Genomic DNA, 27781 nt, shown 5'->3' on the forward strand with positions numbered 1-27781 from the left:
GAAATGCACAGTGTAAACACCACTTTGCTGGTCCAGACTCTCTCGGCACCGCGGAGGGGGACTGCTGCGGCGGGTCGTCGTCAATTTCGCTTGACGACGCGGACGGATCGTAGGCATACGCCTTTATCGTTCGTGGTCGTTCAGTAGGCCGCTCATCCAAGTAGGAGTCATAAGTTGCGCTCATGCTATCGCTCTCACTAGAACTTTGCATTTTGCACTGCACAGCGCGAGGAAAACAAAATTGCGCAGTCGGCCAGCTCGCTCCGCGGCTGCTGAGGGTAGGTGTGACGTCAGATCTGCCGGCTTGTTGTCGGGAGCGCTTTGCGAGTGACGCGGTGGCCGCTCATAGAGAATAAAAAATAAAGCCATCCGCTCAAAAGTACCCCGAATAATGACTATATACTATAGCAATCGTGTCTTAGGAATGCAATTGTGGGGCTTTCTCTATATTCTTCGATTTTTATTCTGTATCCCTCTAAAGGAACTGCATGAATAGCCTCTCGACATCTTTAGAGCCTGGTTGCAAGCAAGCTAGCCAAGAATGAATGGCTGCTGTAGCTTTCCAGAAATGCTAGATAAATGGTCGCCGAAAAAAGATCAGAAGTCATGCAAAAAGAAGAGAAAAGATAAAAAAGAAAAGAAATAAAGAACTGCTGAAAGACTTCTGCATTGTAGACACATGTATTAGGGCCCATTGCAAGAAAACCATCACTGGGGGTAGCCAAGGATTGGTTGTTGATGAGCCAAGGATTGATTGTTGAAGATAAAACTGATATAACTGCTACATGACGAGACTGCCAAAAACACTAAATCACCGACTACACACAAAAAGCACTGGTTGTCATGTAGGCTTGTGTCATGAAACTGAAAATAAAAGCTTGCATCACCCAATTTGTTTCTGCATTGCTTCAAAAACTTTTGTTATTGCTTTACTTCTGATAAGTTACGATACTTTGTTTAGCAGACAGTGAACAGTAACCAGACTATATGCAAAATATTTGGTTACTTCCTAATAATCAAAAATACTGAATAGTTCATTCTCGAATACGAATATGAATACTAGTTTGTATGTAATATTCAAATCATATTCAAAAGTTTGAATATTCACCCACTCCTAATAAATACATTTATGGCTTCATAGCCCTTGGGTCACACTAGTACATCCATTTTGGGGGATTGGACAAGAATGGGTATTCCCCTGGGCACATACTACATGCCATCATACCCAGTGACCCAAGTTTCTACTAGGCCAGACGGTATCCAGCAGCAAGCTGTTTGGACATGTACCCAGCAGCCAAAGTTGTCTATTTAAATATATATCCGCAAATATATCTGGTGATGAAACGAAGATGAACGCCACAGCCAGGGGAAGAGGCAAAGAAAGGTTCGCTTTAAAAACTGTAGAACATTTTCATTCAAGCAAGATTTCAATACGCATGGAAAGCGAGGTCTTGCCATTTCCCATGTACAACACTTGATTATAATACCCAATGCATAACACAAGTGGCGCTACCGTGCTGGCTTTACTCATCCATCTATTTCATCAGCAAGCCACTCTGAGCTGCTCCATTATTTATCCAAATCTTAATAAGGGGAAATGAGATGTCCATCCAAACGTAGCTAATTGCTTCTCTCCACCTTGCGAGTTTCCGCAGAATTATTATGTCATATCCAAATCTTCATAAGACTGTCTTCATAGTTCAGAGTGGATAAAGCACAGGGTAATTTAAGACAGCTGATCAATTCAGTTATGAAAATGGGTGTGCAACAATAACGACAAGAATGTTGTAACCATTTTTTCTGCAGGTTTTTTTCTTCAGTCAAGGTAGAAAAGGCCTTTATGGTTTTTTTTCTCACTCAGCTGCAATGCTGACTGCAGGTAGACATTTTATAGTGCAGTTCAAAGCTCACATTTGTGCAAGTGCCTCCCTTAAGAAGCTGCAAAAGTTGCTTTGGCTGATGTGTCAACGCCAGAAATGCAGGTGTCATGCATGTATAAAGAAATATTCCGACATGGTAACTTAATATATTAGGCTATGGTGCTCTACACATAACAAATATAGTAAGAGCAAAGCTTGTTACGCTCTCATAGGAGCCATTGCTGCATGCCAGAGAACAGACAGTATTTGACAATGAAGAGGGAGCATGAGACCACAAACGTTTATCAGTAAGCTTGGAAGCAGTGAAAAATGCTCACAGTGAGAAAACGAAAAGAGGGAAAAGAGAGCTCGAAGGAGACAGAAAGAGCTAGTCACGTAGCCAATTTGAAACACCTTTCAGCATTTGTCAGGAGCTTCCGTTTAACTTTCCAACATTGTTAAATTTGTAAAATCATGGGGTTTTACATGCCAAAACTATGAGGCACGCTGTAGTGGGCGACTCTGGATTAATTCTGACCATTTGCGGTTCTTTAACGTGCACCTAATCTAAGTAAACGGGTGTTTTTTGCATTTCGCCCCCATCGAAATGCGGCCACCGTGGCCGGCATTTGATCCCGCAACTTCATACTTGACGTAATAGTTGTGCAGAAACCCACAAGGCGGAGAGAAGTAATTAATAAAGGGAAAATGAGACATCCGCCCAAATGTAGCTAATTGCTACAAAGCAATTAGCTTAGATGGTAGAGCGGCTGCCCCGAAAAGGCTGAGGTCCCGGGTTAGAGTCCCAGACCAGGAGGAATTTTTCTTCAACTGTGAGGCTTTACTTTCGAGGAACCTGTATGGGTTTCCTTTGTAGCAATTAGCTAGGTTTTGGTGGATGCCTCATTTTCCCTTTATTAATGACCTTGTGCTTAGCAGCACAATGCCAAAGCCACTAAGCAACCACGGCGGGTCTTTCCAACATTGTCCAACATTCCTGAAAACTGCAACCCTGCACTGACATCATGGCACAGGCACAGTTTAGATGGCAAATAAAATATGTATGGTGATTTTGCAAGGGTAATTTTTGGCCTACACCTTACTTTTGCAGCTCCAGATGGCAGTACAGTCTACGCTTGTTACAACGGACCCACGTACAACTGACTTTCGGATATAACGTACAATATTTCAACCTTAGTTTGTTCTCCCTATTTTATTTATGCAACGAAGTTCGCTTTTAATGGACCGCTACAACTGACTATCGGCTACAGTGAATGAAAAGAGTGACTTTTTTTTCTTTTCTTTTCTTTTTTTTTTTTTTTTACCTAGGGCACATAAGATGTACCATTGCCGTGTCCATACGGGCTGAAAACTGACTTGCAAGGGTCAGCCGACGATCGCAGCTCAATTTTGCATGCGGAAGGGAGGAAGGCGGGGCGGAAAGGTGCCGTCTTCTATCACGCGCGAGGCACGGGGAGGGGGGGAGGGGGGACTCTACTCTGATGGCGGCTGCTTCCAGCGCGGCCATCATTTCTTGAAAGCAATCTGCAATGTGGACAAAGTGCTCGCCCGCGCGAGTGCCGTATCCTGAAAGTTACCTGCTATGTGAACAAAGTGTGCGCCCGCGTGGACCGCATCTTCAAAGCTATCTGCGATGTGGACAAAGTGCGTCCAGTGCCGGTAGCTTTGCATGCGCTGTGATTTCGACATTTATTTCGCATTGAAGCGAGGGACAGCCCGAAGGTCAATTCGCTCAACGCTGCTGCCACCATTGTCTTGCTTAATTTGCTATCGCAATCGATGCTTCGCCTTTCAGGTGAAACTGCAACTTTTTTGTTTTTTTGTTTTTGTTTACTTTGGACGTTTGTCCTTCACTCTTTGCAATAATGTTGTTAGACATCGCGATGAGAGTTTTGGAAGTGAGGCATTTCGGATATTATGGACTTCAGATAAAACGGACATTTTTTGCTGGATTATCAGGGTTCGTTGTAACGAGAGTCGACTGCATTAAGCTTTTTTTTTTTCTGTTTATAGGCATAGTAGCCTCAGAGTGGTAACAATTGATGCCTTACGTCCCTCGAGTTGCATGCTTAATAAAACAATTTGTGCTATCAAGAGCGCACACTCGCAAGTCTCTCAATAATTTTCACTGAATGCTTTTACTTTGAATTATATATCACATTATACAGTTTGTTTCCAAGACTATTCATAACTGCTTTGTCAAGTTGCTGAACCATTGCTCAAAAATCTTAGCAACCATGTTACAGAAGAGATGTTTAACCATAGTTACTCAAGGTAAGAACATAATTAAGAACATAGCAGCATGAAATAAAGCCGAACGGTATTTGTATTAGTAATAAGTAGCTTACTTGTGACGATGACGTGCGCACCATGGCAGTGGCCTTCTCAATAGGCTTCCCTAAGCTGGTTGCAATGGCAGAGATTGGACCCGTGGGCATGGCGCGACTGGTTACTTTGCTGGGAAGAACACTTGCTGGCACAGGTATGTTGGTAGGCACCACTCCTACAGAGCTGTAGCTGCCAAAAATGGAAGAAAACACACCTTGTTAGCAAGAGCCAAGGCTCAGAAAATTTGAACACGAGTTCATCATATGAACATTATGGGGCTGGTCCCAAAAATATAAAAACAATGCTTAAAGAACCTGTGCTTAAAGTGCTGCTTCTGCAAACAAGGGTAAGTGGCAAAGCTACCAGTTTGCATAGAACTCTTTTATAGCACCTACCACTGCTATTAGATCAAGCTGCTGGCACAGCATAATATAAATATTTATTTCTGTTGCTCAGGCAATAGTATTTCTTGACTCCTTGCTCAGTTCAACAGAGATAAGGTGTGAACACTACCACAGGCATCTGTTACAACTGATCCATCACGACCATAAGAAAGAATGGCTTGATTAAGGCAGCTGCACTTACAAACTATGTTGACCATAGTTTTGTCAGACTGTTAAAGGGGCACTGAGCTACCCATTGGGCTTGGTGAAAAAATAGTCTGCAAATAGCATACACTGCTGTGAACATGTCAGCCAAATTTTGCAGTTTTATGTGGCACGCGTATCCTGAAAGCAGAGTGCAAAGTCACCCTTTCTCTCAAATGCTCTCTTTTCACCAGAAGCCTACTCCTCACTCTTTTCTGGACACTATATTTCGTAATACAGCAGATTGCCATACGCAACTGCTATTGGCCAATAGCTGACATCAATCAAGAAGGGCGTCTGGATCAGTGCGCTTCTTCCTACTGTTACTGTGTATATTAATTGACGCAGTTTAATAAACAGGCTGAAGTAAGTGATAATCTGCATTCAAATTTCAATAAGAATTACATACTTCTGGAAGAAGCCAACTATTGCCTGCTCACACTCGGTTGTGGCCACCTGGGTAGGAATTAAAGTTTGGCCGCCCTGCTTATCGGTGTCGTAGCCATCGGGTCTCGCTAATTTCGAATAGTTTTGAACACTCAACTAGCCTAAAACCACGTAAAACTTAAGGTCAGACTACACACATACTTGCCAGCAAGCACTCACTCCTGGCACCTTCTGGTTCGATGCCTTGGCAGATTTCGCTTTTTAATGAGCTATAGATAGCACTTCAAAGTGTGCAGGTTGGATGTGGCTACTATCTGTCGGTCAAGCTGGTGCAGGACAAAGCCAGTCCACATCACATAGCACAGCCAGATATGAGCATATGAGCACGAGTGCGCACTCTAGCTCTGTTGAGCACTAAGCAAACGCTGCAATTGTACGTAGCTGCGGTCTGCTATGTAGCATATATACTGCGGCCACCGCGGGGTGCCGCCGCGGGGTGCCGCCGCGGGGTGCCGCCGCGGGGTGCCGCAACGAGTCAACTGGCTGAGCAGCACTGCAGCTTGCTAAGGACAACTGTGTTTGGCATGTCGTCGGTGGCAAAATTGAAAATAGTGGTGTCTACGTGAACAACCAAAACCAAATTTGAAATGTGCTACTGTGACGTTCAGTAGGTGGAATGTTGTGGGCACACCTCTTCCACTATAGCCTTCACAGTGCAAATCATTGAAGAAGGAGCAGAAGCACTGCGATGAGTATGTTTTATTGCCAATAACTCCGCAACTGCTGAATGCATTAAAGAATTTTTTGCAGCAAATTACTTCTGAAATAGTCTCAGTTAACTTCAAATGCATTTCTCGACTTCGATAAAAAGTGGTTCAGGGCCCCTTTACTTTAACGTAGCAGCTCACTTCTACGGCACAATCTTTTTGTACTATATAACAATGTGGCTAGAAAAAAAACAAAAAAAGACCGGAGTCAGCTAGGTATGTAGATGCTGGAGTATCCAAGTGCTTAGTTAAATCGCTAGTAATTGGGGGCTGCATCCTTTGCTTATAAGTTCAAATTTGATAAGCACATAAATGTTTGCTAACATAAATAATGCTCTCACTGCATAATTTAGTCAAACTTCTCATAGAGGGAACTTCGTGGCTTCTAACTTTTAAGAGGTACTACTACAAAGATAGCACTTCTTATGATCACTTGTCCTTAGAAACTTTAATGGCATGCTTTACACATCTCTTGTGGCTGCTAGCTAATGCACTGTTGTTGGCAGAGTCCTATAGCAATGGTCAGCTATGCTAAATACATGGGCTAAATAAACATCTACAACTGGACTTCAGACATTATTTAAAAGTAAGCACATTGCCCACAACTATAGTCAAACAGGTCTATACAACAATAAATACTTTTTACATTACGTGACCAAGGCCACTGTGCTACATAAAAAAAGAACTGGTTCAAAAAAATCTTGTTGCCTTCGTTCAGCCACAAATGATAGAAATGTTATTCATGTCACACGTACATGCTACTAAAACTGTTTCGTGCAGCATAACAAAAACAGAGTGCCGTGTTACTGCCTTTCACTTAGCTTTAAAGTCTAAATCACTCCCTGGGCCCATTTAAGGTTGCTCACCAATAGGTTCACACACTGCTTCTTGCTAAATAAGTGCGAGTTAAGCCCATGCAGCCTACATTTGTCAGCCCGAAATACCTGGCTTAATCACAGACATTCATTAAAGGTAATGACACTCAGTTGAGAAATGGTCTCGTCAACAAAAGTGAGGGCATAGACAATAACTTCAATGGTGGAAACCGATCAGTTGCAAATAAACTGTGAATAACCTAAATGATGGTGGCGGTATTTCCGATTGCAGATGCATATCATGCCCAAAAAATTCAGCAAGACTGCATGTTTGAAATTTCGGTCACCATTTTAGTACATCCGTTTAGAATGACTCATGGCAGTCCTGCAAAAAATTGCATATAATTGAGCAAGTCTGGGAAATCAGCTGGTAACTGCAACTTATTTATTATAATGCTTACCACCTATCATGTCATGATGATAGTGACCATGTTATGCTGCACCGGTCATAAAGCAAGTGACAAAGTTCTGAATGCACCACTAAGTGGCTGTCACCAGCACAACTAAGGTTGGCTGCAGTAGTTAATGTGCTCAATTACCAAGTACAAGTACAGACTCGTGTCAATTCTTATTTTAATGTTGCTTGTCAATTGGTATTTTAATGTCAATTGTTAATTTAATGTTAATTTTATTTTAATTTTGCAAAAGAACCAACAACTAACATCAATGTATCACAGATTATGGTAGAAACTAGCTTCATATTGCTAGGATCTAACAGGATGCTAGTGGTTTAGAGATTGCTCTAGAATTTTGATATGGCACAGAGAGCTGCGTATAACTGCAAGCCAAGACACTCCAGCGTGAAACTTTGGTACTAATGTTGAAGCCACCCTACATCACCACGAAGTGGTGTATGTTAAGCTAGATGTGAAAGTGTACAGCACCTTTTGTTCAAAAAAGTGCTCATTTTGAGGCTGCTAGCTAGTGCATTGACGTTGGCAGAGTCCTATAGCAGCTGTCGGCTATATTCAAACACATATCCCCAACATAAAAAATCAATTACAACATCACGAAAATTCACATTAACAAATGGCACTGCCACCATAGCAACAAGTGAATCAGCAGAAGAATGGCATATGGCAGTGTCCCTCATTGCATGGTGGCACATATAAGTGCTTCTATATGCATACGAGATTGGAAGCCTTTCAGTGTTTTCTAAGGCGCTCCGTGGTCTCCCTGTGAAATACAAAATGCCTTCAACCCACTGTGCCATAAAGGCTACATATGCAAAAGATGTTGGCAATGCCAGACAAGCACTACTGGTGGAACTTGGCTTTGCAATGACTTGTACATTACAGACAGTTGACAGACATTACAGACAATCCTTTGATTAATATGCATAGGCAGCTCTCTGGACACTATAACATAGTCATATTAAAAGGGAAATGGAACTAAGCAAATGTCTAACAGAAGTGGACTGGTTCTCTGTGTGTGCCTAAATATGAAAAATAAAGAGACATACTGAATCAGTCCAGTACATGTAATATATTGCACATATCCCTAGTTATAACTAAATGCACTCTAACTAGAGGTAAACACATGATGGAAAATGTAGCTGTTTCAAGGAACCAGTGCAGGCTCTGTTCATAGCACTGTGCTAAAATCAGGAGAATGACAACATTTTCTATTGCAATCCTAATTTAGTTTAGAGCTTAGGGTGCCCACACAATCGAAACTTGAAAAAGAAATATATTTTTGAAGCCCATGTTGATCTCATGTACAAGTTTGTATGCAAACACACAACCTTACCGAAATAAACTGTGCATGCACTACAGCTTACCCTGGTATGGCTGCCATTATGCTAGGTGTTGGTGGGTCTGGTGCCAGCAGGGCCCCTGAGCCTATCAATGAGCCTCTGGGTCGTATCGTGAAGGTTGTGCCCATAGCTGAGTAGCTGGTAGTGACACTCAGCTGCCGTGTTTCCTTTACTGAGGCTCCAGGTCGTTCCGTGAGAACACACGGATTTGAGGCACCACTTAATCGCACCACCTTGCTGCTCTGTGGCTCCAGGGCTGGCTTGTAAGAGTCTGAAGAATGTGGTAAACATAGTCGTGTTTTTGCAACACCATGTTACAACCATGACTGATAGAGACATAGAACATCCCCAGAAATCTGATGTATGTGAGGAGTTTTCATCGTATCCCTAGAAGTCATTGCAGCCAAATTACAAGGACAGCCCATTCACTGAATGACTAAACCACATGGCAGCTGGCTACCCTTGCTACAAAAGGGGAAAAGTAACTCTCAGCAAAGAAAATGAAATGCAGACAAAAATGAAAAGAATTAGGCTGTAAAGCTTAATAGGTGATGTGGCTGTCATAATCAGACTAAAGCCATGAAACAAGGAAGAAATAACACTACCTTGTGATCCATGCAAGAGCAAGTGCAAAATTTATCTTTGACACTAAATCCTAGAAGTTTGACATGCTGCAACAGTAACCTTCATACTCAATGCACTGCCCTGCAGTGGTTCTCAAACATTTGGCCAACATGGAACCTTTTAAACGCTGTAAAGTTATTTAGGATTTCCCCTCTAGAATGTTCATCTCTTTTTTTAAGGGAAAGCATCTACAAAAAGTCGAACATGTTGAAGACAGCCCAACAATAAGAATGTTATATTGCAATATTGTTAAATAGTATGTTGCTGGCATTTTATGATTAATGTAATGATGGCGTTGAACGCCGCCAAGATTGTTTAGGTCACATTCTATTGATGGCAGAGAGCCAAATAAGGTTCAACATCAAGAACCCTGTTTTCTTGTCTAAACTCATCTAAGCTGATGTCCATAAAGTACTCTGCAAGGGTCCTATTTGAATTTTCTTGGGGATACCCTAAAGGTCCAATAAACTGCGATTTGAGAAGCCCCATCTTACTGAAACGTTCAGTAACATTGTCAATTACAATAGTTGAATGTAACACAGCATTGGCAGCACAAAACAGTATACACAGTTAAAGTCTGCTTTAACTCTGCAATATGTTAAAGCATAGGCACTTCATAGCACCAGCACAGCCAAAAAGAGACGTAATTCCTCTCCAATTCTGGGCTAAATGACTCACATTGCAACAGATAACCATACAATCAGTATTTAAAACCGCTTTGTGCATTGTACTGAGTCTGCACAGTGCCTGTGTTACATAATGTACTCCTAAATGACACTATGAACAATGAAAAACAATGGCAAGTTATTGAATGAGATGTAAATAGAGGGAAATATATTATTACTGCTGTCACATGTGCATTTTTCCTGGGAGCTACATTTACTGTAGTGCACATCTATAAGTATCTTTTGCTTAAAAGTAACATAAACAGGAATTCGCATGAGTGTAACCTAGTTGTGTTACACAGATCTCATTTTGCAAGGGCACTGACAGGCTGGGAATGATAAGAACAAGTCCCCATCATAACTGTACTTGTGCACATTTGCACAGCAGCTTCATAAGGCTAAGATGTCTGCCGAAAAAGGTGTTTAATACTAGGAATGAAGCATGCAGATATTTCATGCAGAATGGCAGGAAAGCAAACCCAGTCTTGTCCCCTCAGCTTTGCATAGTAATTACACAAGCAGCTACAAGCATTTGAAGGAAGATCAGAAATATGAATCAGTCAGCTTAATTTTTTAAATCTGTGGTTATGGATTTATTATCTTCACGTAGGTGCACTGCTGGCTTTTTCTGTTCACGCACAATCTAGATTTAGTCATACGTATTAATGAAACACGACATAAGACACACACTGCCTTCGTCCCTCAGTGAGTTTTACAACCGTTTTTCTCTTCTGCACTTGCCTGACGTGGTACAAACATGAGAAAGCAAGAGGGAAATGCAAGCAGGTATGGGGAAAATATTGCTAACAAGCACACTGATAATGTGGACACCCCAGTCAATGCTCCAAATTTCACTCTTAATAAAATACGTTTATGATATTTCACAGATGGCTCAGGAATAAATATCACAATGGCTAAAGCACTGCTTTTCCTCCAAAGAATAAAATGGTTTCTCTCTGCCTAGCAACATTGTAATAGATTCTTCTATGAATGAACTTGCAACACCAGCAAAAACACCAAGTGTTTAAATTTCTCCCGAATCACATGACCTTGAAAAAGCTTAATTCTATTGCTGGAAAGCTAGGTTTTTTGCTATGTTTACTCTCGCAAGGTAATTCTGATGAATATTAAGGTGCTCATAGATGATGCACTATTTACCGCCCACTCTAATTATTGTCTTCCTGCATGGGGTACTGCCCCTGGCAATTTTCTGTCTTTCTCGAGTTTCCTTTTTAGAAAATTGTGACCTCGCTAGTTCCTGTCAAGAATGCTATGCCATGCTGATAATGTGCATCATGCTTGTGAACTAGAAGTACCTGGCACACAGCATTAAAGAAAGGAAAGGCATGCAAGATAAATGAAGATTATTGTTGTGGGACAAAGATATGTGTAAACTGGTTTTTTTTTTTAGAGTTACTATCAAACAAGGAAAGGGAAGCACAGCCGAGAAAGGCAGAAAATTATATGATGTGAGGAAATTAGGAAATTTGCAGGTGCAACTTGAAATCAGCTAGCGCAAGACAGGGGTGATTGGAGATTGCTGGGAGAGGGCTTCATCCTGCAGTGGACATAAAGAAATGGGCTGATGATGATCAACCAAAAGTAAGCTTTTTATTATTATTTATTGTGACAGCAGTGAATACTTCACTGTGTGTGTATGAACTAATTTTCTTAGTTTTAACCAAGACATCACCATAAAAATAAAAAGCGACATCACTGTTTTTATACTTAACGCACCTAAAGCTGACTAGTTAGCAACTACTGTTTTGGCAACCGCCTACTTAAAATCTATTCTCACTTTTGCATTGCTATTCACAGCCAACAAAACAAAGTAAAAGACAGCATAATGAAGTTTGCCACATTTGTTAATATTTCTGCCCGACAAAAAAGGAACAGTGATCAAAACACACAAGTTTACATGGACTGAACAACACATGCAGACACAGACCAGTTGAAATTCTTACAAAGACAATTGTAATTGCAAAACAAGCAGGCTGTCAACGCACATGAAGATGACTATGTTGTTTGCATTGCTACACATTGTCCTTTCGTTAAATTCAAATGACACTTTTTTCACTAAGTTAAGTGAGATCATGACCACAACAATGGCACACAATTGCCCACATTTCTTGTTTATACATATAGGCTTTCCTAAAATATATTGCCCTATTACTCTGAGTGAAAGCAGCCAAATACAAAGCTGAAGGAAAATAAATGTAAGTATGAACAGATTTACAGATGTCCAACTGATTGCTCAAATTAATGAGATACAAGTAGAATATATATCTAAATAGCAGACAAGTCCAAATGTTTTTTTCATTAAGTCATAACTATGAAATGAATGTAATAAATGACTTCTACATTGCAACACATAGTGATAAGACATAAGATCAAAGAAATTGGATGAGAGAATAGTGCAAGGTGTTGAGGACAAAAGCAAAGCGATAGGACGTATGTAACATACCACCTGAAGTTCAGTCATGGAAAATGCTAACCTTTAAGCACATTAAGCCACTACATTGTGAAATACTTGCTAAAAAAACAAAGCAAATTACAAGTGATTATAACAGACAGGACATAAATTAATGGCAGATGGCATTATGCGAGATAAGCATAAAGTAGGTTCCCAACACTTGCCTAAAAATCACAATTCATCTTCAAAAATGGGCAAAGAAGGCATGCTGAAACATTCGTCAATTTACCTGACGTGATAGGAACCGACACCCTCCCACTATGTCTTGTCATTTGCTCTTCCTATGAATTGTATCTGATGGAACATCAGATAGCAGCCACATTTTTTATAATATGCAGCCATGTGGTTTCCATGTCCATTCTTAATATTCAGCTTGTATTGCTTAAAAGGGAATATTTTTCATCAATGAACTTCAGTTTGTGGGTCACATATGCCTGGTCAGTTTGCATTTTCATCCTCCTCTTTCAACACTCGTTATCATTTGATATGAATGACCAACAAGCTCAAATCAAGATGCTGCTTGATCAAAGAAATGAATATGGGAGAAGCATACCCTCAGGGGGCGCAGGGAAGGGATTGTCCTTGGGTGGTGTGCGTGACACTAAAGTGAAAAAGAAATAAGGAAATACCTCAGTGCACAAATGGCCAAGCTAAATTTCTGCATTGAAGAGAAAGTGACAACTTGCAAATTAAAGCAGCTGGTATGAGTATATGCTTGCCAAAGCATGCCAGGAGCTACTTGTGTGCTACAGTAAAAAAAAGCAACAATTCAAAAATGCACGCTATAATTCGTCATCGTTGTGAAGGTTTTTTGTAATAAAATATCTTAGTGGTTGACATGATTTCTTGTTTCTCTGCAGTTCTTATACTAGCCCTACTCCATCATATTTAACATAAGCTGCAACATAACTAACCACAATTTTCACTTTAAGAGGAACTTAAAAAAAAAAATTATTTTCTTAAGTTAGCCTTCTCAACCCAATGCCATAATGCAAGGCCATTATATGTAGCACAACACATATTTGACAAAACACAACACAAAACACATAACATGCTCTCATGCAAAGAAAATAAGCCCAGGCTTACTATCATGCACATCTACATACAGTGGTGGAAGTGGGGAAAGGTGGAGAGTTTAGCATCGAAATCCCACCCTCCCAAAAATCTTCAGGTTGCAATATGCATATATCTATTGGATGTAGGCGATATGCTGGAAATATCACTATCCCCCCGCCTGCTCAATACAAAACAAAATCCTGGTAACACGTCTATTGTCTTCATACCACATATCACTATATTCAGTACGAGAACTAAAAAAATATATATTTGTGAACATAAATGTGAATTTGCTCTCAGAGCATACAACACTCATACTCTTCTGACTTCACTCCCCAACTCATTTTCCCATTTACTAAATTCCCTTTATATATATATATATATATATATATATATATATATATATATATATATATATATATATATATATATATATTGCACAAAAGAATAACACAACGCACATGAAAACAACACTGATGAAGGCTGGCCCATCAGCCAAAACGTTTGACGGTAAAAAAAAAGAATGTGTTTTCACGTACATCATGCTATTTTTTTGTGCTATACCAATGGAGCCAGTGTGCTTTTTTTCACCGCCGCAACTATATATATTATATACAGGGTGTCCCACGTAACTTGAGCCCAGAATATACAAATGAAAGGCACGTTGGAAGCGAATTGAACCAAACGCATACTGTTCGCAATAGCCTATAGTAACTCGGACATTTTTTTTGTTTTCCCCATAACTTACTAATTAATTAAGTTTAATTACCCAACTTTTTAATGATTGGCTAAGGACCCCAAGTATGATATGGAGTGCACCTTCAGAAACCACTGATAGAATTGTTTCCTGTACAATACGTCTCACGTAGTCCTTTTTTCCGGGTCAAAGAAAGCCAGCAAAATATTAAAAAAGCCGCGTGACGGAGCGCTTGCCCAGTGTTATCGTGCTGCTCTCAAGCATGCGTTCGGTGAACAAGGTTGGCTCCCATCGAATGACGGCGAAAATGGATGCTAGTGGCCGAGTGCTGCCAATGAGATAAAGAACGCCCGGCCACTCCCTCGTCACCAGTCACGATGCAGCCCGAACTTGATCACCGAATGCTTCTTGATCACCATCCACACACCTAATATGAACAAGCATGATATGCTTACTGGCATTATGCGTTTATGTGTTTATTTACTTAATAACCTTAAACATGTACCAAACAAGAAGAATATCCAGAGCGGCACAAGTTGACAGTGAAAAATGTGCTGTCACCTTTACCTGCATAGATTTTACAGGTGCTGTATGTGTAATGCTGTACGTTTCATGCAGCTTTTTTCTTTGTTTATATATTGTCACCCACTCCCCTCTGCAATGCCTTGGCGATTGAAGGTATCGAAAACAAATAATAAATAAATAAATAAATAAATAAATAAATAAATAAATAAATAAAAGAAAAAGGTGTTTCTATGACCCTGCTTAATATTGGGTGCGTGTTAAACGACCCAGTGCAATAAAAATTAATCCATATATAGGCCTCACTAAAGCCTCTCTAATGGCCACATTTGGCAGCTTTGGGGCATAAAGCCCCATTATTTAAAATTATTTTTTTTTAATTTAGCATACACTGATGAAACAATATCAAATGCTAGTAAAATGTTGTACTTCATTCATCAGAATGTTAAGAATGTGACATGTAAGATCATGACCAGATAATAAATCTCATTAAACAAAAAATATACAAATTTAGATTTACCTTTCAGTGTGAATCTTAGTGTCAATGAGTAATAACCAGTTGAAAAAGCGATGACTACTGCTACGAAACTTTCAATTGTTTGACAAAGCTGGTGTTCTGTATTGGCATCCCTACCAGGTAGATACTGCCATACAGCAAAGCTAACTATACATACAATTGTAAATATTAAGCTTTATCTAAAACAGCAGCCATTAAACCGCATCGAAATTATCCTAATCCTCGCTCCCATTTATTTTCCTGCTTGAGGCAATAAAAATAAAATAAATAAAAGATAGTGACAGCACCTACACAGGACAGAGAAGAAACAACAAAGATGGAAAGCTAAGTAAGGTCAGTCAGCCTTCGGTCCTTGTTCCTTCTGCGTCCTTCGTTGCACTGTTAACATTTACATTTGAATAACACACCAATTTTTTTAAAATCAATTGTACTTCTCAGATGATCATTTCAATTTCAATTTTGGGGTGCAGGCATTGAACATTTTGTCACTAACACTGAACAGTGTATGTGCACAGTGGTGGCATACACTCAAATTAAATCTAAATAGTATCTGCTTCCTGCTAGTCTACAAGTTATGCAGCTTGCATTTTCACTTTCACCAAATTTTGCTCACACAGGTCAATGTCTGTTTGATTTGTAACACTTGTGCCCCAAGTCAAGCAGCACAACAGTCACTTTTGTCAGCTGTGCTATGTTTTACAGAGGGGGTGGGGGACCAAGAGACATTCTAAAAATCCTGTTACGTTTATTGCTGTGCACTGGTGGGTTCCTGAGGTTGATCCATAATCAGCAGGGGTGTGTTGTTATGGGTTATAAATACAAATGAAATAGTTCTTGTTATTTGATACATATTATATTTGAGAGCTTCACAGTCCCTATATTTAACAATTACTTAAAGCCAAATACCAAATATGTTTAATAAAATTACTGTAGCCTGCACGTATTTCACATAAATAGTGGTTGCCTGCTGGCCAGTTGAAATACCATCAGCAGCATATGACTGGACATGACAAATGCTGTGAAAATTTTTAGAGCTCAGCTATTAGGCGCCCATTCCTGCGTCGAGAGTCGGCATAACCAAGCGAATGAGCAGAGCACAGCAAAAGATGAAAGCGCACAGGGAGCGCAGTGGGGGATGAAAAACGCAATGAGGAAAGTAGAGAGGGGGTGCAGCAGCACCGGGAGTCAGGAAGTGGAGAAATGTGTGGTGAAAGTGTGAGAAGAAAAGCATAGTACAGCAATGATGGTTACGAGATGGCGCCAGAGTAGTGCACGTCGTCTGGGAGGTTTGTCGGTGGTGGCTGCTGTGAATAGCACCCATGCATCACTGACCCACTGGCTCTCGCATTGTCCAGATTATTGAGGCAGTCATGCCACACTTCACTTCATTTGCAACATGCGGCATGAGTCAGATTGTCTGCACAAGCCAATAAATCGCGAAGTGAAAACACGTATAGAGCTGCGCTCAAATTTTCAATAGGGTCTATCGTGATCGTCGGCGAATTTTTTTTGCATCATAGATAAAATTGACCTCCAATATTTGAACTCCGAGTGTGCACTAGGATGTGGTAAATGCACTGTGCAACCTAATTCCACTTAATTATTTTTTTGCCACAACTTGCTGCTACCTAACACAGGATTTGTCAACTATGAAGCTCAGAGGAATCTATTGTCTCAATTTATACAACATTAACTGCTACTCCTATAGAGGATTTCATGTTTGCATCAATAATGTGTACAGTGCTCGGAATATTAGCATTAGTGCTCAATCTTGACTTAGTAGCCAGCCCATAACTTTCAACATGAATCTAATTCTATTCAGCGTCTTTGTTCCATCACTGGCATTACCATAACAGCCCAAACTTATACCCCTGTCACACGGCAAATCTAATGTCATTTCCAACAAATTACATTTGTTGCGATTAATGTCATTATCACAGTGCGCTGTCACACGGCGAAAACTAATGCCATTTGAAAATGATGACAATGCAGAGAGCAAAAATAAAAGACACACCTCAAACCCACTTTTGTCCAATCATTATTTTCCAGTATGCTAAATTCCACTAGAATATGTGATTGTTGCTTTCAAACCATAGCGTTCGATCACTAACTTGTGGACATTGCGAACAAAGTCGAGTCGAGCCAAGCCAAGCCAAAGCTAAGGCAAGCAACAGGGCGAAAAGAATGATAGCAGCGTCCGCTACATCTGCTAAAGTGGTAAGAGAAGGGCAGTTGCATGTCATCGCCGTTCTGATGTGTATGCGGGCTTCTAATATCCTCATTCTTGGCGCGTGCCACAGGAAAACACGTGCACGCTTTTACGCCAAGTCAATTGAAGCGGCCGCGGCCGATGCTCTGGTGCGAACCAACACGACTGCTGCAGCCAAAGCTAAAGACGGCTGTCTGGTCACTGGACTGAGAGTAGTTTTCTGTATTTACGCACGTGATGGACTTCAATGTCGTTAAAGCAATAATTAGGTAATAAAATGGATAGAATAATAGTGATTTTTTGTTAAAACAAAAAAGAAGCATGTACTGTTTGCGAAACATTGGTAAACTAGTGGTGTCGAGGATACACATTCAGTTCCAAACGAATGCGAATGAGTTTGGCAAACTCATTCGTTTGTAAATATCATTTTCGAAAATGTCCTTACGTTTTACCGTGTGACACCAAACGAATGGCGTTATCAGCGAATGTCATTCGTTATAAATGACATTAGATTTGCCGTGTGACAGGGGTATTAAGTGACCTTTCTTTTCTTCACTTACACATTGCCCAGTTGAGTGTGCTGTCTTAAAGTTATAATGTCATCATACATAAAAGTCGCAAATCTGCTTTGTTTACAGCCCATCCACCCAATTTCAATGGTACTCCATTTATCTTAAATGACAAAAATGCAACCTAATTTAATATCTACCCCTTGTTTATTGCAAGATAATCTTTCACTAAGGTTGCCAAGTAAAAAAATTATTTCCACATATCTAATAAGTTACCAGTGACTGTACAGACTAAAATAAAACCAAGAAATTGCAATCAAATTTTTGGTGTCTATACCTTTTATATTTTCAAGCAAACCATACAGCTCAGAGAACATACTGCTTCAGCTGCACAGTGCTATCACGAAAAGCTTCATTTTGCATTTGATTCAATGCATTACTTATAAAACAACATGAGAAATAAAAAAACCATTACCACACAGCCAAATAAAACTTTTAAAACTGACAGGTCTGCATGCTATAACTGAGCAACTAATGTGAGAACATTATCAGGATTAGCTCACCTATGCTTTTGATTAAACTGCTTTTGGAATAAGCCCAAATTACAAACACCATTAGAATCCTGGGAAAGACCCATATTGTGCCCTGATGTCAGAATCAGCCCGCCTTATTGTGCGTCTACACGAACAACAAATGCCGGTGAGTGTGCTGTAACATGCTATCAGATTAAGTATTCATAGCACAACGTAACGTAACATGCCAATCAACACTCCAAACATATCCCAGTGAACACATGATGTTTGGAGGATGTCCAAACCACAAAAATTGGCACACAAGGCATTCAAAGGTTAGTTTTATTACAAGACCACCTTGTGATGTATTATTCCTTATTTTTGTGTACTTGAAATGGCTCAATCCTAGAGAAGTTAAATATAGTAATGGAAAGCTGTGGTAGCAGTCATGAAAAATAAATTAAGCTCCTCAAAGATCTTTGTTAAAGAATGGATGAACAAAACTAAAGTACACATCCACTACAGCTTCACTCCTCAGTAGGAACGACAAGCTGGGCTAGTTTTTTTTTTAATTGAGACTAAAAATTGTTTCAGCAGAAGAAGACACAGACGAGGCAAGAGAGAATGACAACACATGCTAGGATAACGAACAGAGCATTTTCTGCCTTCTCACCTCATCCATCTGTGTCTTCTTCCATATGCTCTCCACATTAAAAAAAAAAAAAACTACCTAGAAAATGCCCAGCAGTTTTCATGCTTTAGTACACAGCTACAATAATTTGGTAGCACAGAAATATTACCAATAGCCACCCACGTGAAAGCTTCTCAAGATACATGAATGTCAGTTCACTAACTAAAACAAATTGTAGATTAATGCCAAAATATCCAAATGACTTTTAAGAGGTGCACCAATTAACTATTTAAGAAAATAGTCCCCATGTTCTGACCAGAGAGAATGTTGCAATGTTGCGTGCACAAATTTAAATGTGAGGATGACTTTCTGGGGAAGAGATGCTTGCATATGCAATGTTTGGCCATGTTCACAATAGCAAACATGGCAGTACTAGCTTAACATATTGGTCTACCCTAAAAAGCATTAAAGGTTTAGTTGCTCCATGGTAACTTATCCATACTGTGTACTACAGAGCTTGCTTGGATTTCCTTTCAGATGAGTACAAATGCTTGGCTGTAAGTGCTTTCTGCACCTTCTGCTGACATAGCTGTACTATTGATGCAAGTATGCACCGCTGAAACTGAGGCTCAAGACTTGTTCAATTTTTCATTGGAATAAATGTGATGATTGGCTAGTGAACAATAAGTAGGAGAATCGAGGGGCCAGATCTTTTTCATTCACCACCATATGAAACCATCTGATAACGAAGCCAAGGAAACCATAGGGGAAATTATTTTTTGTAATGCACGTAATACAGATGTGGGTTCAGCTCCAAATTAGTTGGAAGTTCTTTCTTCCATCCACATTCATTTCCCTTTGCCTTATCATTTCTACATTTCAATTAAAGCAACAAATAATTTCCCCTATAGTTTCCTTGGCTTCATTATGTCTTGGTTTCATATGGTTCTGATTATAAAGTGCGGCACTGCTGCAATGATCAAGATGCAGTGAATCTGCAAGTGCCGCTGGAATAAAAAGTATGCAAAGGTTCCTGCACTGCTTATGTGGGAAGTTTATTCCATGGAAGGACATCGAGCATCCCGAGTTTCATGTAATCTACCCCCAATGCACAAGCTCACTGAAAACACCAATAGCTATCAGCAGAAGGCGGAGAAGGTGCTACTAACCATGCTTTGAGATTATAATAACAGAGCTGAGCTGTGGACAGTGAGAAAGTTACTACACTGAAAGCCAAGGAATGTAGCAAACTTTGCTTCTGATTAAGAAAAGAGTCCACACAGACACAGCCAAACCTCAGTGTAACTAAACTTTTAGAAAATAAAGACATATCTTTCAATCTTGCAGTGGTCAAACAAGTTTAATTAGGGATACTCTCAAAATATTTTGGTATTGACAATTTCATTACAGCCTGTTTCAATACAAGATTCTACCAAAAGTAGCATAACTATCCTAGAACTGCCTACGATTCTCTCGAGTAGTTTTACAAGTGTTTCTTGTGCCAATATCCTGCCAAAGTTCTACGTACATCAATGTGTTGACTGGGACTGCTCTATTCCAAGAAACAAAATAAGACAAAATGTGAAACCCATAACATTCAGGCAAATGAAAAACGCAATCACAATGCAACCACACTGCAGCACCTAAATTTCAAAAGGTTTTGCAAGCATACAAAAAAGGCATAGGAACTGGATTCATACTTATGTTCTCGACCAAAGTCTCCAGAGATGCTAAAAAGCAAAATTGAAATGATAGTGAACACTAGTACACAAACCTAAATGAGAAAGGTCACCTGAAAAACTAAGCAATTCTCAATTATCTGAAATATTTTATCGCCATGAAATATTTTTATGATCTCATGGAAACAATATCAGCTACATACCGTATTTACTCGCATATAGATCGCATTCGCGTAATGATCGCACCCCTGAATGTTGTCGTCAAAATTCTATTTTTTAAATTTCCCATGTAATGATCGCACCCCGAACTTGCCGCACCGATATGTCGTGTGCCAAGTCTAGCTAATAATGATCGTGCTTACCATCTGTCGAATGCTACGCGAACGACTCTTCAAGACAAACCAAGCGGTCTGCACGCACTAAACATTCTTAAGTAGATGCCCCATTCCATTACTTTCATCACTTTCCACACTTCCATGACAAAAAAAGGTACAACCAAACTTGCCTTTATTATGTGTAGGCTTTATAATGGTTGTGGTCAACAACAAAAAAGGGACCTTTCGATTCTTCTCACCTGCACTCGTGGGCACGCAACAAATCGCGAGCGGCAACGATAGTAGCCACGTTTACACTGATACGTTAGAAGTGTACCCTATTCATATGCCGATGCTTGTGACACAGCTAAAATATCCGCCTACCCTTAGCGGAAACGTGCTGTATTAGGATAGTAGTGAAGACAGATGCCGCAGTTTCCGCAGCATGCCGGCCATGTGTTTCTATGTCACTGGCAGCTAAGCGCGCCCATCTGTTTTTGTCCCTTCACAGTGGATATGGCTACATTATTGCTGCAAACTTGCTGATATTAACAATATTATTCATTACTGATACAGAAGAAACTGTTTCTATGCATGTAATGTACTCATGAGAAGAAAAAAAATTGCGTTCAGTGCGTTCGGCTTGCTCCGCCGGCCGCCATTCTTGTTTTGGTGTCCCGCACTACATACAGCGGCAGCTGCCTATCTGTTGACCTGTTGTCATCTCGCAGCAAACGCAGGATGAAAAACATTTTTTTTTTTCTTTTCGCAGGAAATTTAACCTGTGTAATGATCGCACCCCTGAATTTGCGTCAATTTTTTTGACAAAAAGGTGTGATCATTATTCGAGTAAATACGGTATACACAACCAGCATTATTCACTCAAAGGCACAGGCAGGCACAAAATTTTGCGGCATCTGCAAGTGCATGCTAAACTGCATTGTTTCACCCTCTGATGAAGAAAGCATCTGGTATTGTGTATTGACGGATACACAAGCATGAAAGGATGTGCATGCACCATGCCATGTCCTGACACTAAGCATTCGCTTTGCCAGAGGGTGCAAGAACGCAGTTTGGCACGCACTCACAGATTATGCAAAATTTTGTGACCACCTGTATATGCATTTAGCATTTACCACAAGCAGATATTATACCTTCCAATGCCCTTTAAGTATTTATTGGTGATCTTTACTCAATTTCTATAGTTTGCTAATTTCCTTCATGACTTCCCAACAATTCAGCTTGCAGTTTTTCCGGGGCTCTTCAAAGAACTACATCAACTTGACATCATTAGTATTTTTATGCCAGGTTATGCTTTTCAATGTGCTGGATTAAAATCCTGTCTCATTCTGACATTTGGTGCAGGAATAACAAGTTGTTCTCAAGCAATTACGGTATTGTGACCTTCACTAAGCACAGAAAGCTTTTGCATGTGAGAAGGGTACCAAGTTATGCACTGGCATACATAACCACGAAAAGGCTCCCTCACCAGGTTGGGGCATGGTGAGCAAACAAGAACAGTGAGTAGATCATGATCATGATCAAAGTATTACACTGATGTATGCCATGGAAACAGCTGAAAATTCAAACAAAAAATCTATGCATTCTTCTCTTCAAAGGAGCTGCTCATACCATGAGCAAGTTGGCGTAACATGCAATGGCTTGTCCACGTCCCACCCAGACTGCAGCACACAAATAACCTACAGAGCTCGCAGAACAGCCGTGCAGCAACAAGGAAGACTAAAGAAAGGAAGCAGCGGTCAAGGGCGTCAGAGTCATGAGAAAAATGGAGGTGTGTCTTTGGTTCAGATATGTGAGAAGCCATTACAGTTGGCTTCCATCAATTCGACCCTGACAGGATCAAAGAAACTTATCGAATTATCTGGCGGTTGAATTAAACAAGATGCAGAAAAAACACAGAACAAACCATTGATCATTTGGCAGCATTTGCCAGATTCAAGCAGGCTCATGTATAAAAGGCACGCCCATTTTCTTAGGGTCCAAAGTAGAGAAGCAACATAAAAATTACATTAAAGCTCGTAAACAAAATATAAATCTTATGTGCACCTTATTTTTTAGCAAGAAAAATGGGAACGGGTTTAATGTGTATTGCGCAATGGCGGCCGGTTTTCTAAAGTCAGCTTCCTCGTTTTTTAGGTCAGCTTTGCCGCAATGCACTTGCATTGTGCGATAAAGCATACGATCCCCGCGAAGGTGGTTTTAGGTTTTGGTACGAATGCCCTGCACAGGCAATTTTCGGTTCAATCTTCTTTTAAAAAAAAAAGGCAAAAGACGCACGTTAGAATCGAGTAAATACCGTAATCGAACATTGTGATGAGCTACAGTTATTGCTTCATAGCCTTCCTAAGGCAAGTTGAACCTATGCATTTAGGATGGGAGGTGACACATGTTCAATGCATTCACTGTCTTGTAAGCTCTGTTGAGACAGACACTGCCACTAATGGGGTCGCTATTAGGGTCACCATAGGGATCAGGCATGTGCGTGCTGACTCATAAGTTTGAATTCTCCAGCGAAGGTCAATTTTAGGATTAAAATAACGAATGTTTGGGCCCATAGAAACGCAAGGGTGCCGACTGGGATCAAATTAACCGCAGTCGAATTAACGGAAGCGTACTGTATAGGAATATCGCTTGTGGGTGCTGATCAGAGCTTGATTACTACCGGAAGTGTAACTCCCCTGATCGCATAATAAATTGCCAACATTTTAATTGTTTTTATCTCAGCTACAACTGAACCAATTTTAAATATTTTTGCAGTAATACACTCCCTGGACAGCATTCCACAACTTCTAGCGCGATTTCTACTGTGTGCGAAATTTCCGATAGGGCCTGAAGGGGTCCTTTTATAAAAGGGCACTGAAACACTCGTTTGAGCATGGTAAGTAAACATTTCCAATCTGTAGACAATGCTGCCGTGAAAATGCGAGCCAAATATTATTCGTCTGAATGCAGCAGGCAGCCTACAATGTTGCACAATAGATTGGTTGCTCTTTCTAGTGGCTTTTGAAGGCCGCACTATTTTGCCGCTGTGGGTTAAGTCAACGAGGAGGTTTCAGTCAGTGCAATGGTCCAAAGAAGCCAGCCATTTGGGCAATTGTGTTCATGACACCGAATTACTTGCGAGTAAAAAAAAAGCTCATGCAAACATGACCACCCTACCAGATCTTCTAGGAAACGTGGAAGTGGTGGCTGATAACGTATCCCACCTCTCCTGCTACCACTCCTTTGTTGCTCTCAGGCAGCTTTGTCAGACGCCAACCTCAAATGCTTTACCGCAGAAAAAGAAAGGAGTGGTAGGCAGGGCACTGTTTATCTTATTTTGTTGTACTGCAAGTTGAATGACAAGGACAACAGAAAGGCACATCTGACACATACAGCGCACAGATGTGCCTTTCTGTTGTTCTTGTTGTTCACCTTGTGCTACAACAAAATAATATATGCCGTTCCAACAAGCCCCTATCACTGCTATCAGCTCCACACCAGTTGAGAGAAACTGATGCGATAAGTGAAAATGGGGAATGTAAACATTGCGTTCATTGAATTGCCATTCATATTAAACCCTCTTCAAGAACTTGTTTAGGAATAAGTCCACTGAAAGCCATTACACCCATTCAAGCTTATTTCTCACGTTTTAAAAAGATTTGTTTCAGGGCCCCTTTAACATAGCCAAATTATGCCTCACTATCAGCAATTCTCTATCGCCATGAGTGCAAATAACAAAAGTGAACTTAACTAAGCCTTCTTGCATTATCAGCAAAAATTGAAGTGCAAACCGCTGAGCATGTGCTCGAAGTATAACTGAAGGTACAGTGGGCACCATCGGTCAGTGATCACCAGACAGGCACACATATCCAGTTTGCCCACAATTGCGAAAACGGTCACCCTACTTTGATAGTTTTGCTTCTGTTTTCTCTGATCTTCTTTGATTTGAAAGTGAGAAAATAAAGCTTGTAGCTTTGTGCTACAGTCAGGTAGGTGGCAAATACCTCTTTCAAGAACCTTTTTTCATCTCGCAGGCTTTTGTCGAACTCTTTTGCAACAAACAAATGAATTGGCCAATATTCCTGACTTCCACATATGAGCAAAGGAAGGACAAAACAACTGCTTGTCACTGTAACTTTCTCAGCAGTAATACAAAAAGCATCAGACTCACATTCCTGTGATGGGTGGAATATTTTGTTGTAGTCCCTGAAATCTTTGATGTCAGCTTCACCTTCCGTCTCCAATGGAAAAGTATCACCATCATCCAAAGGCTTCATACGCATCACTCTGCAAGCAATTACACATTTAAAAAATTTATAAATATACATTTATATATAAATATACAGTTATATATTTATGCTACTCTATTTTTCTTCTGTTGGGAACGTTGGTGGAGGGGGGATGTGGCAGGTTGTTTGGTAGCTGCCAAATCATGTTAGCTGCTTTATTGGCGATGAAGCAATTAGTTACTTCTTTTTAACACTCGGTGTCTCTGAAATTACAAATACCCTATTTATTTGTAAAATCTTGAAAGTAGCACAAGAATCATTAACTATACCTTGCCTCAGATATCTTCCATATATAGCTGCCCGCTTCAATAACACTCCCGGTTTTGGAAATTCGAAGGGTGGGTCCAGATTTAGGACTAATTTCACTTGCGATTTTTTGAGGGTACAATTTACAGTAATTTTGCATTTGGGAATCATTTTAGTGAAGTAGTCATAAAGGTCATGAAAGAATGGCTGCAGTAGCACATCTTTCGAGACGGGGATTTGAAAATTCTCGATGATGTTATAAAGCAATTACGTAGTTTAATGTCCCGAAACTGACCAGTGGGTTATGAGAGATGCTGAAGGGGGGCATTCTGGATTGATTTCGATCACCTGGTGTTCTTTAACATCTGCCTATACCTAAGTACACAAGCATTTTTTCACAATGCAAAAGCCCTCCCAGTCCGACACACATTACACAAGAAAGCATGGATGACATCCTATCTTTAGTCTGAGTGGTTCCAGGTATCTGGTTCCAGGTATTGAAATGCTGTGTCACCCAGTTTGTATTCTTGTAAACAAAAGCTTCCTGTGAATGGCATTTTAGGATTTTGCAAGCTGCCAAAATGAATCTGACCACAACTTCCTCTTGGATAGACTTTTACATTGCAGTTTGGATTTAATTAAAACCACCGCAAGCCACATTCGCAGTTTGCAAAAATTAGTGTTTTAGGGTTTGGACCATTTTGCAGCGTGGGCAATTTGCAACGTTTGTGAGAAAAAAAATGTCAACTTTTGTTCGTTCGATGCAACCCTAGAGTAGCAAATTGCTAAGTTCCCGCTTTTCTTGGTCTCTGGGAAACTGTCCAAGATATTTGGAGACCTCAGATAAGCTTTAGATAGGCATATTTTGTATTTCGAATTATCTATATAACAACTATAATTCGTGACCCCCTTTGAGTTTGATATATCTGGGATTGGCTATATTTACTTTCTGTGTAACGAGGAGACTAGCTTTTTTTTTTTTTTTTGCCACTGTTATTTGAAATGTTGAGTGCACTTCTGATTGCACTCTAATTGAATTTTCAGTAGTTCTGAGCACTGGACTTGCAGGTTTTATTGCTTCTGCACATGTCCCTGCTACTTGGATATAGGCATTTTGATAGCAATGTTTTTGTTCAGCATGAGGCAGACAAGTTGACCATCTGCTACAGATATATAAACTTCAAATTTCAACAAGTGAAAACACAACAGTAAAATGTCACAATGACTGAAAAGGGCTTACATATGTGTAGCTGACAAACACAATTATTGAAGAATCATGCATTATACAATACAGCTCAGAGAGGTGCTGTATGTCGTACACGCCGTGATTAAATAATAAATTTTTAAAGTTGTGAACTACTGGTTGTTTACTGCTCTTCTAAATAGCCAGTAAACTGCAACACTTGAATAAGTAATTTTTTACAAAGGCTGTAAATAACCTACACAGATTAAACATTTATCGTATGTGACCCACAACTTGCTTCCTACTTCCCTACTTTAACAAAATATAAACAATGTGACAAAATGAGTACTAGGGAATCATGTTCAAAGCTCATAATTAACCTACACGTTATTAAACTTTTGGTTCATATCACACATAGCATGACCCCATTTTTTTAAAATATGAAATTGCTGCTGTTTTTGGTTTTTCCAAAAAAGCGAGAAAACTTCGTAAGCCTTATAATGTCTTTAAATAGGCTGAAAACGAGGGTTTAGCAACTTTCACTTAGACCATAATTAACCAACGCACTTCCAACATTTGCCTCCCTATCACCCCTAATATTTCCCATATTTCCTTACAGTATAAACTTCCTGAGTGATCTAGTTTTTTTTTTTTTTTTTTTTCAGAAAACCATGAAAACAGGCACATAACATTTTTGAGTGCTTCTAGATACACTAAGAGCTTTGAAGTAAATGTTGAATAGGATACACTAAAACAGTAGTCCATAGACACCACTTAACACAGATCAGCAAGCAGACTAGGCAGTTCCTGCATAAGCAGATTTATTAAGGCAGGTAAAAGGCACAGCAATGAAAAATACACGAAAGAAATTAAGCCATTGATGCGCTTTGTGCACACCAAGATACTGCATCAAAAGCAAAAGCACTGACGATTATATTTAAAAAAAGGTTGCATACATATTGTAACACTTCTTATTAAACCTGCGCTGCAAGTTTGAATACTATGCATAATGTGTTTTAGTAAAACGAATTGGAAGATAGATGACTGGATGTTTGCTCTCAGTATCAGTATG

At 40.0% G+C, this 27781-nt stretch overlaps 1 protein-coding gene across 5 annotated transcripts in view; it reads right to left on the reverse strand.

The window, feature by feature from the left end:
* kat80 (katanin p80) overlaps positions 1-27781 on the reverse strand; it is a 222001-nt gene that overhangs the window by 60800 nt on the left and 133420 nt on the right. For 2 of the 5 annotated variants that reach the window (XM_050191552.3, XM_055061583.2), the window contains exons 11-15: positions 25163-25278; positions 20696-20725; positions 12896-12943; positions 8605-8851; positions 4229-4397 (exon numbers count right to left, since the gene is read on the reverse strand). In XM_050191552.3, coding sequence (XP_050047509.1) covers positions 4229-4397; positions 8605-8851; positions 12896-12943; positions 20696-20725; positions 25163-25278 — 610 coding nt within the window. The remainder of the gene's footprint in view (positions 1-4228; positions 4398-8604; positions 8852-12895; positions 12944-20695; positions 20726-25162; positions 25279-27781) is intronic. The other 3 variants (XM_055061584.2, XM_055061585.2, XM_055061586.2) reach the window with 3 other exon arrangements.

Source organism: Dermacentor andersoni, chromosome 1 (assembly GCF_023375885.2).
Source record: "Dermacentor andersoni chromosome 1, qqDerAnde1_hic_scaffold, whole genome shotgun sequence".
NCBI classification, from domain to species: Eukaryota; Metazoa; Arthropoda; class Arachnida; order Ixodida; family Ixodidae; genus Dermacentor; species Dermacentor andersoni.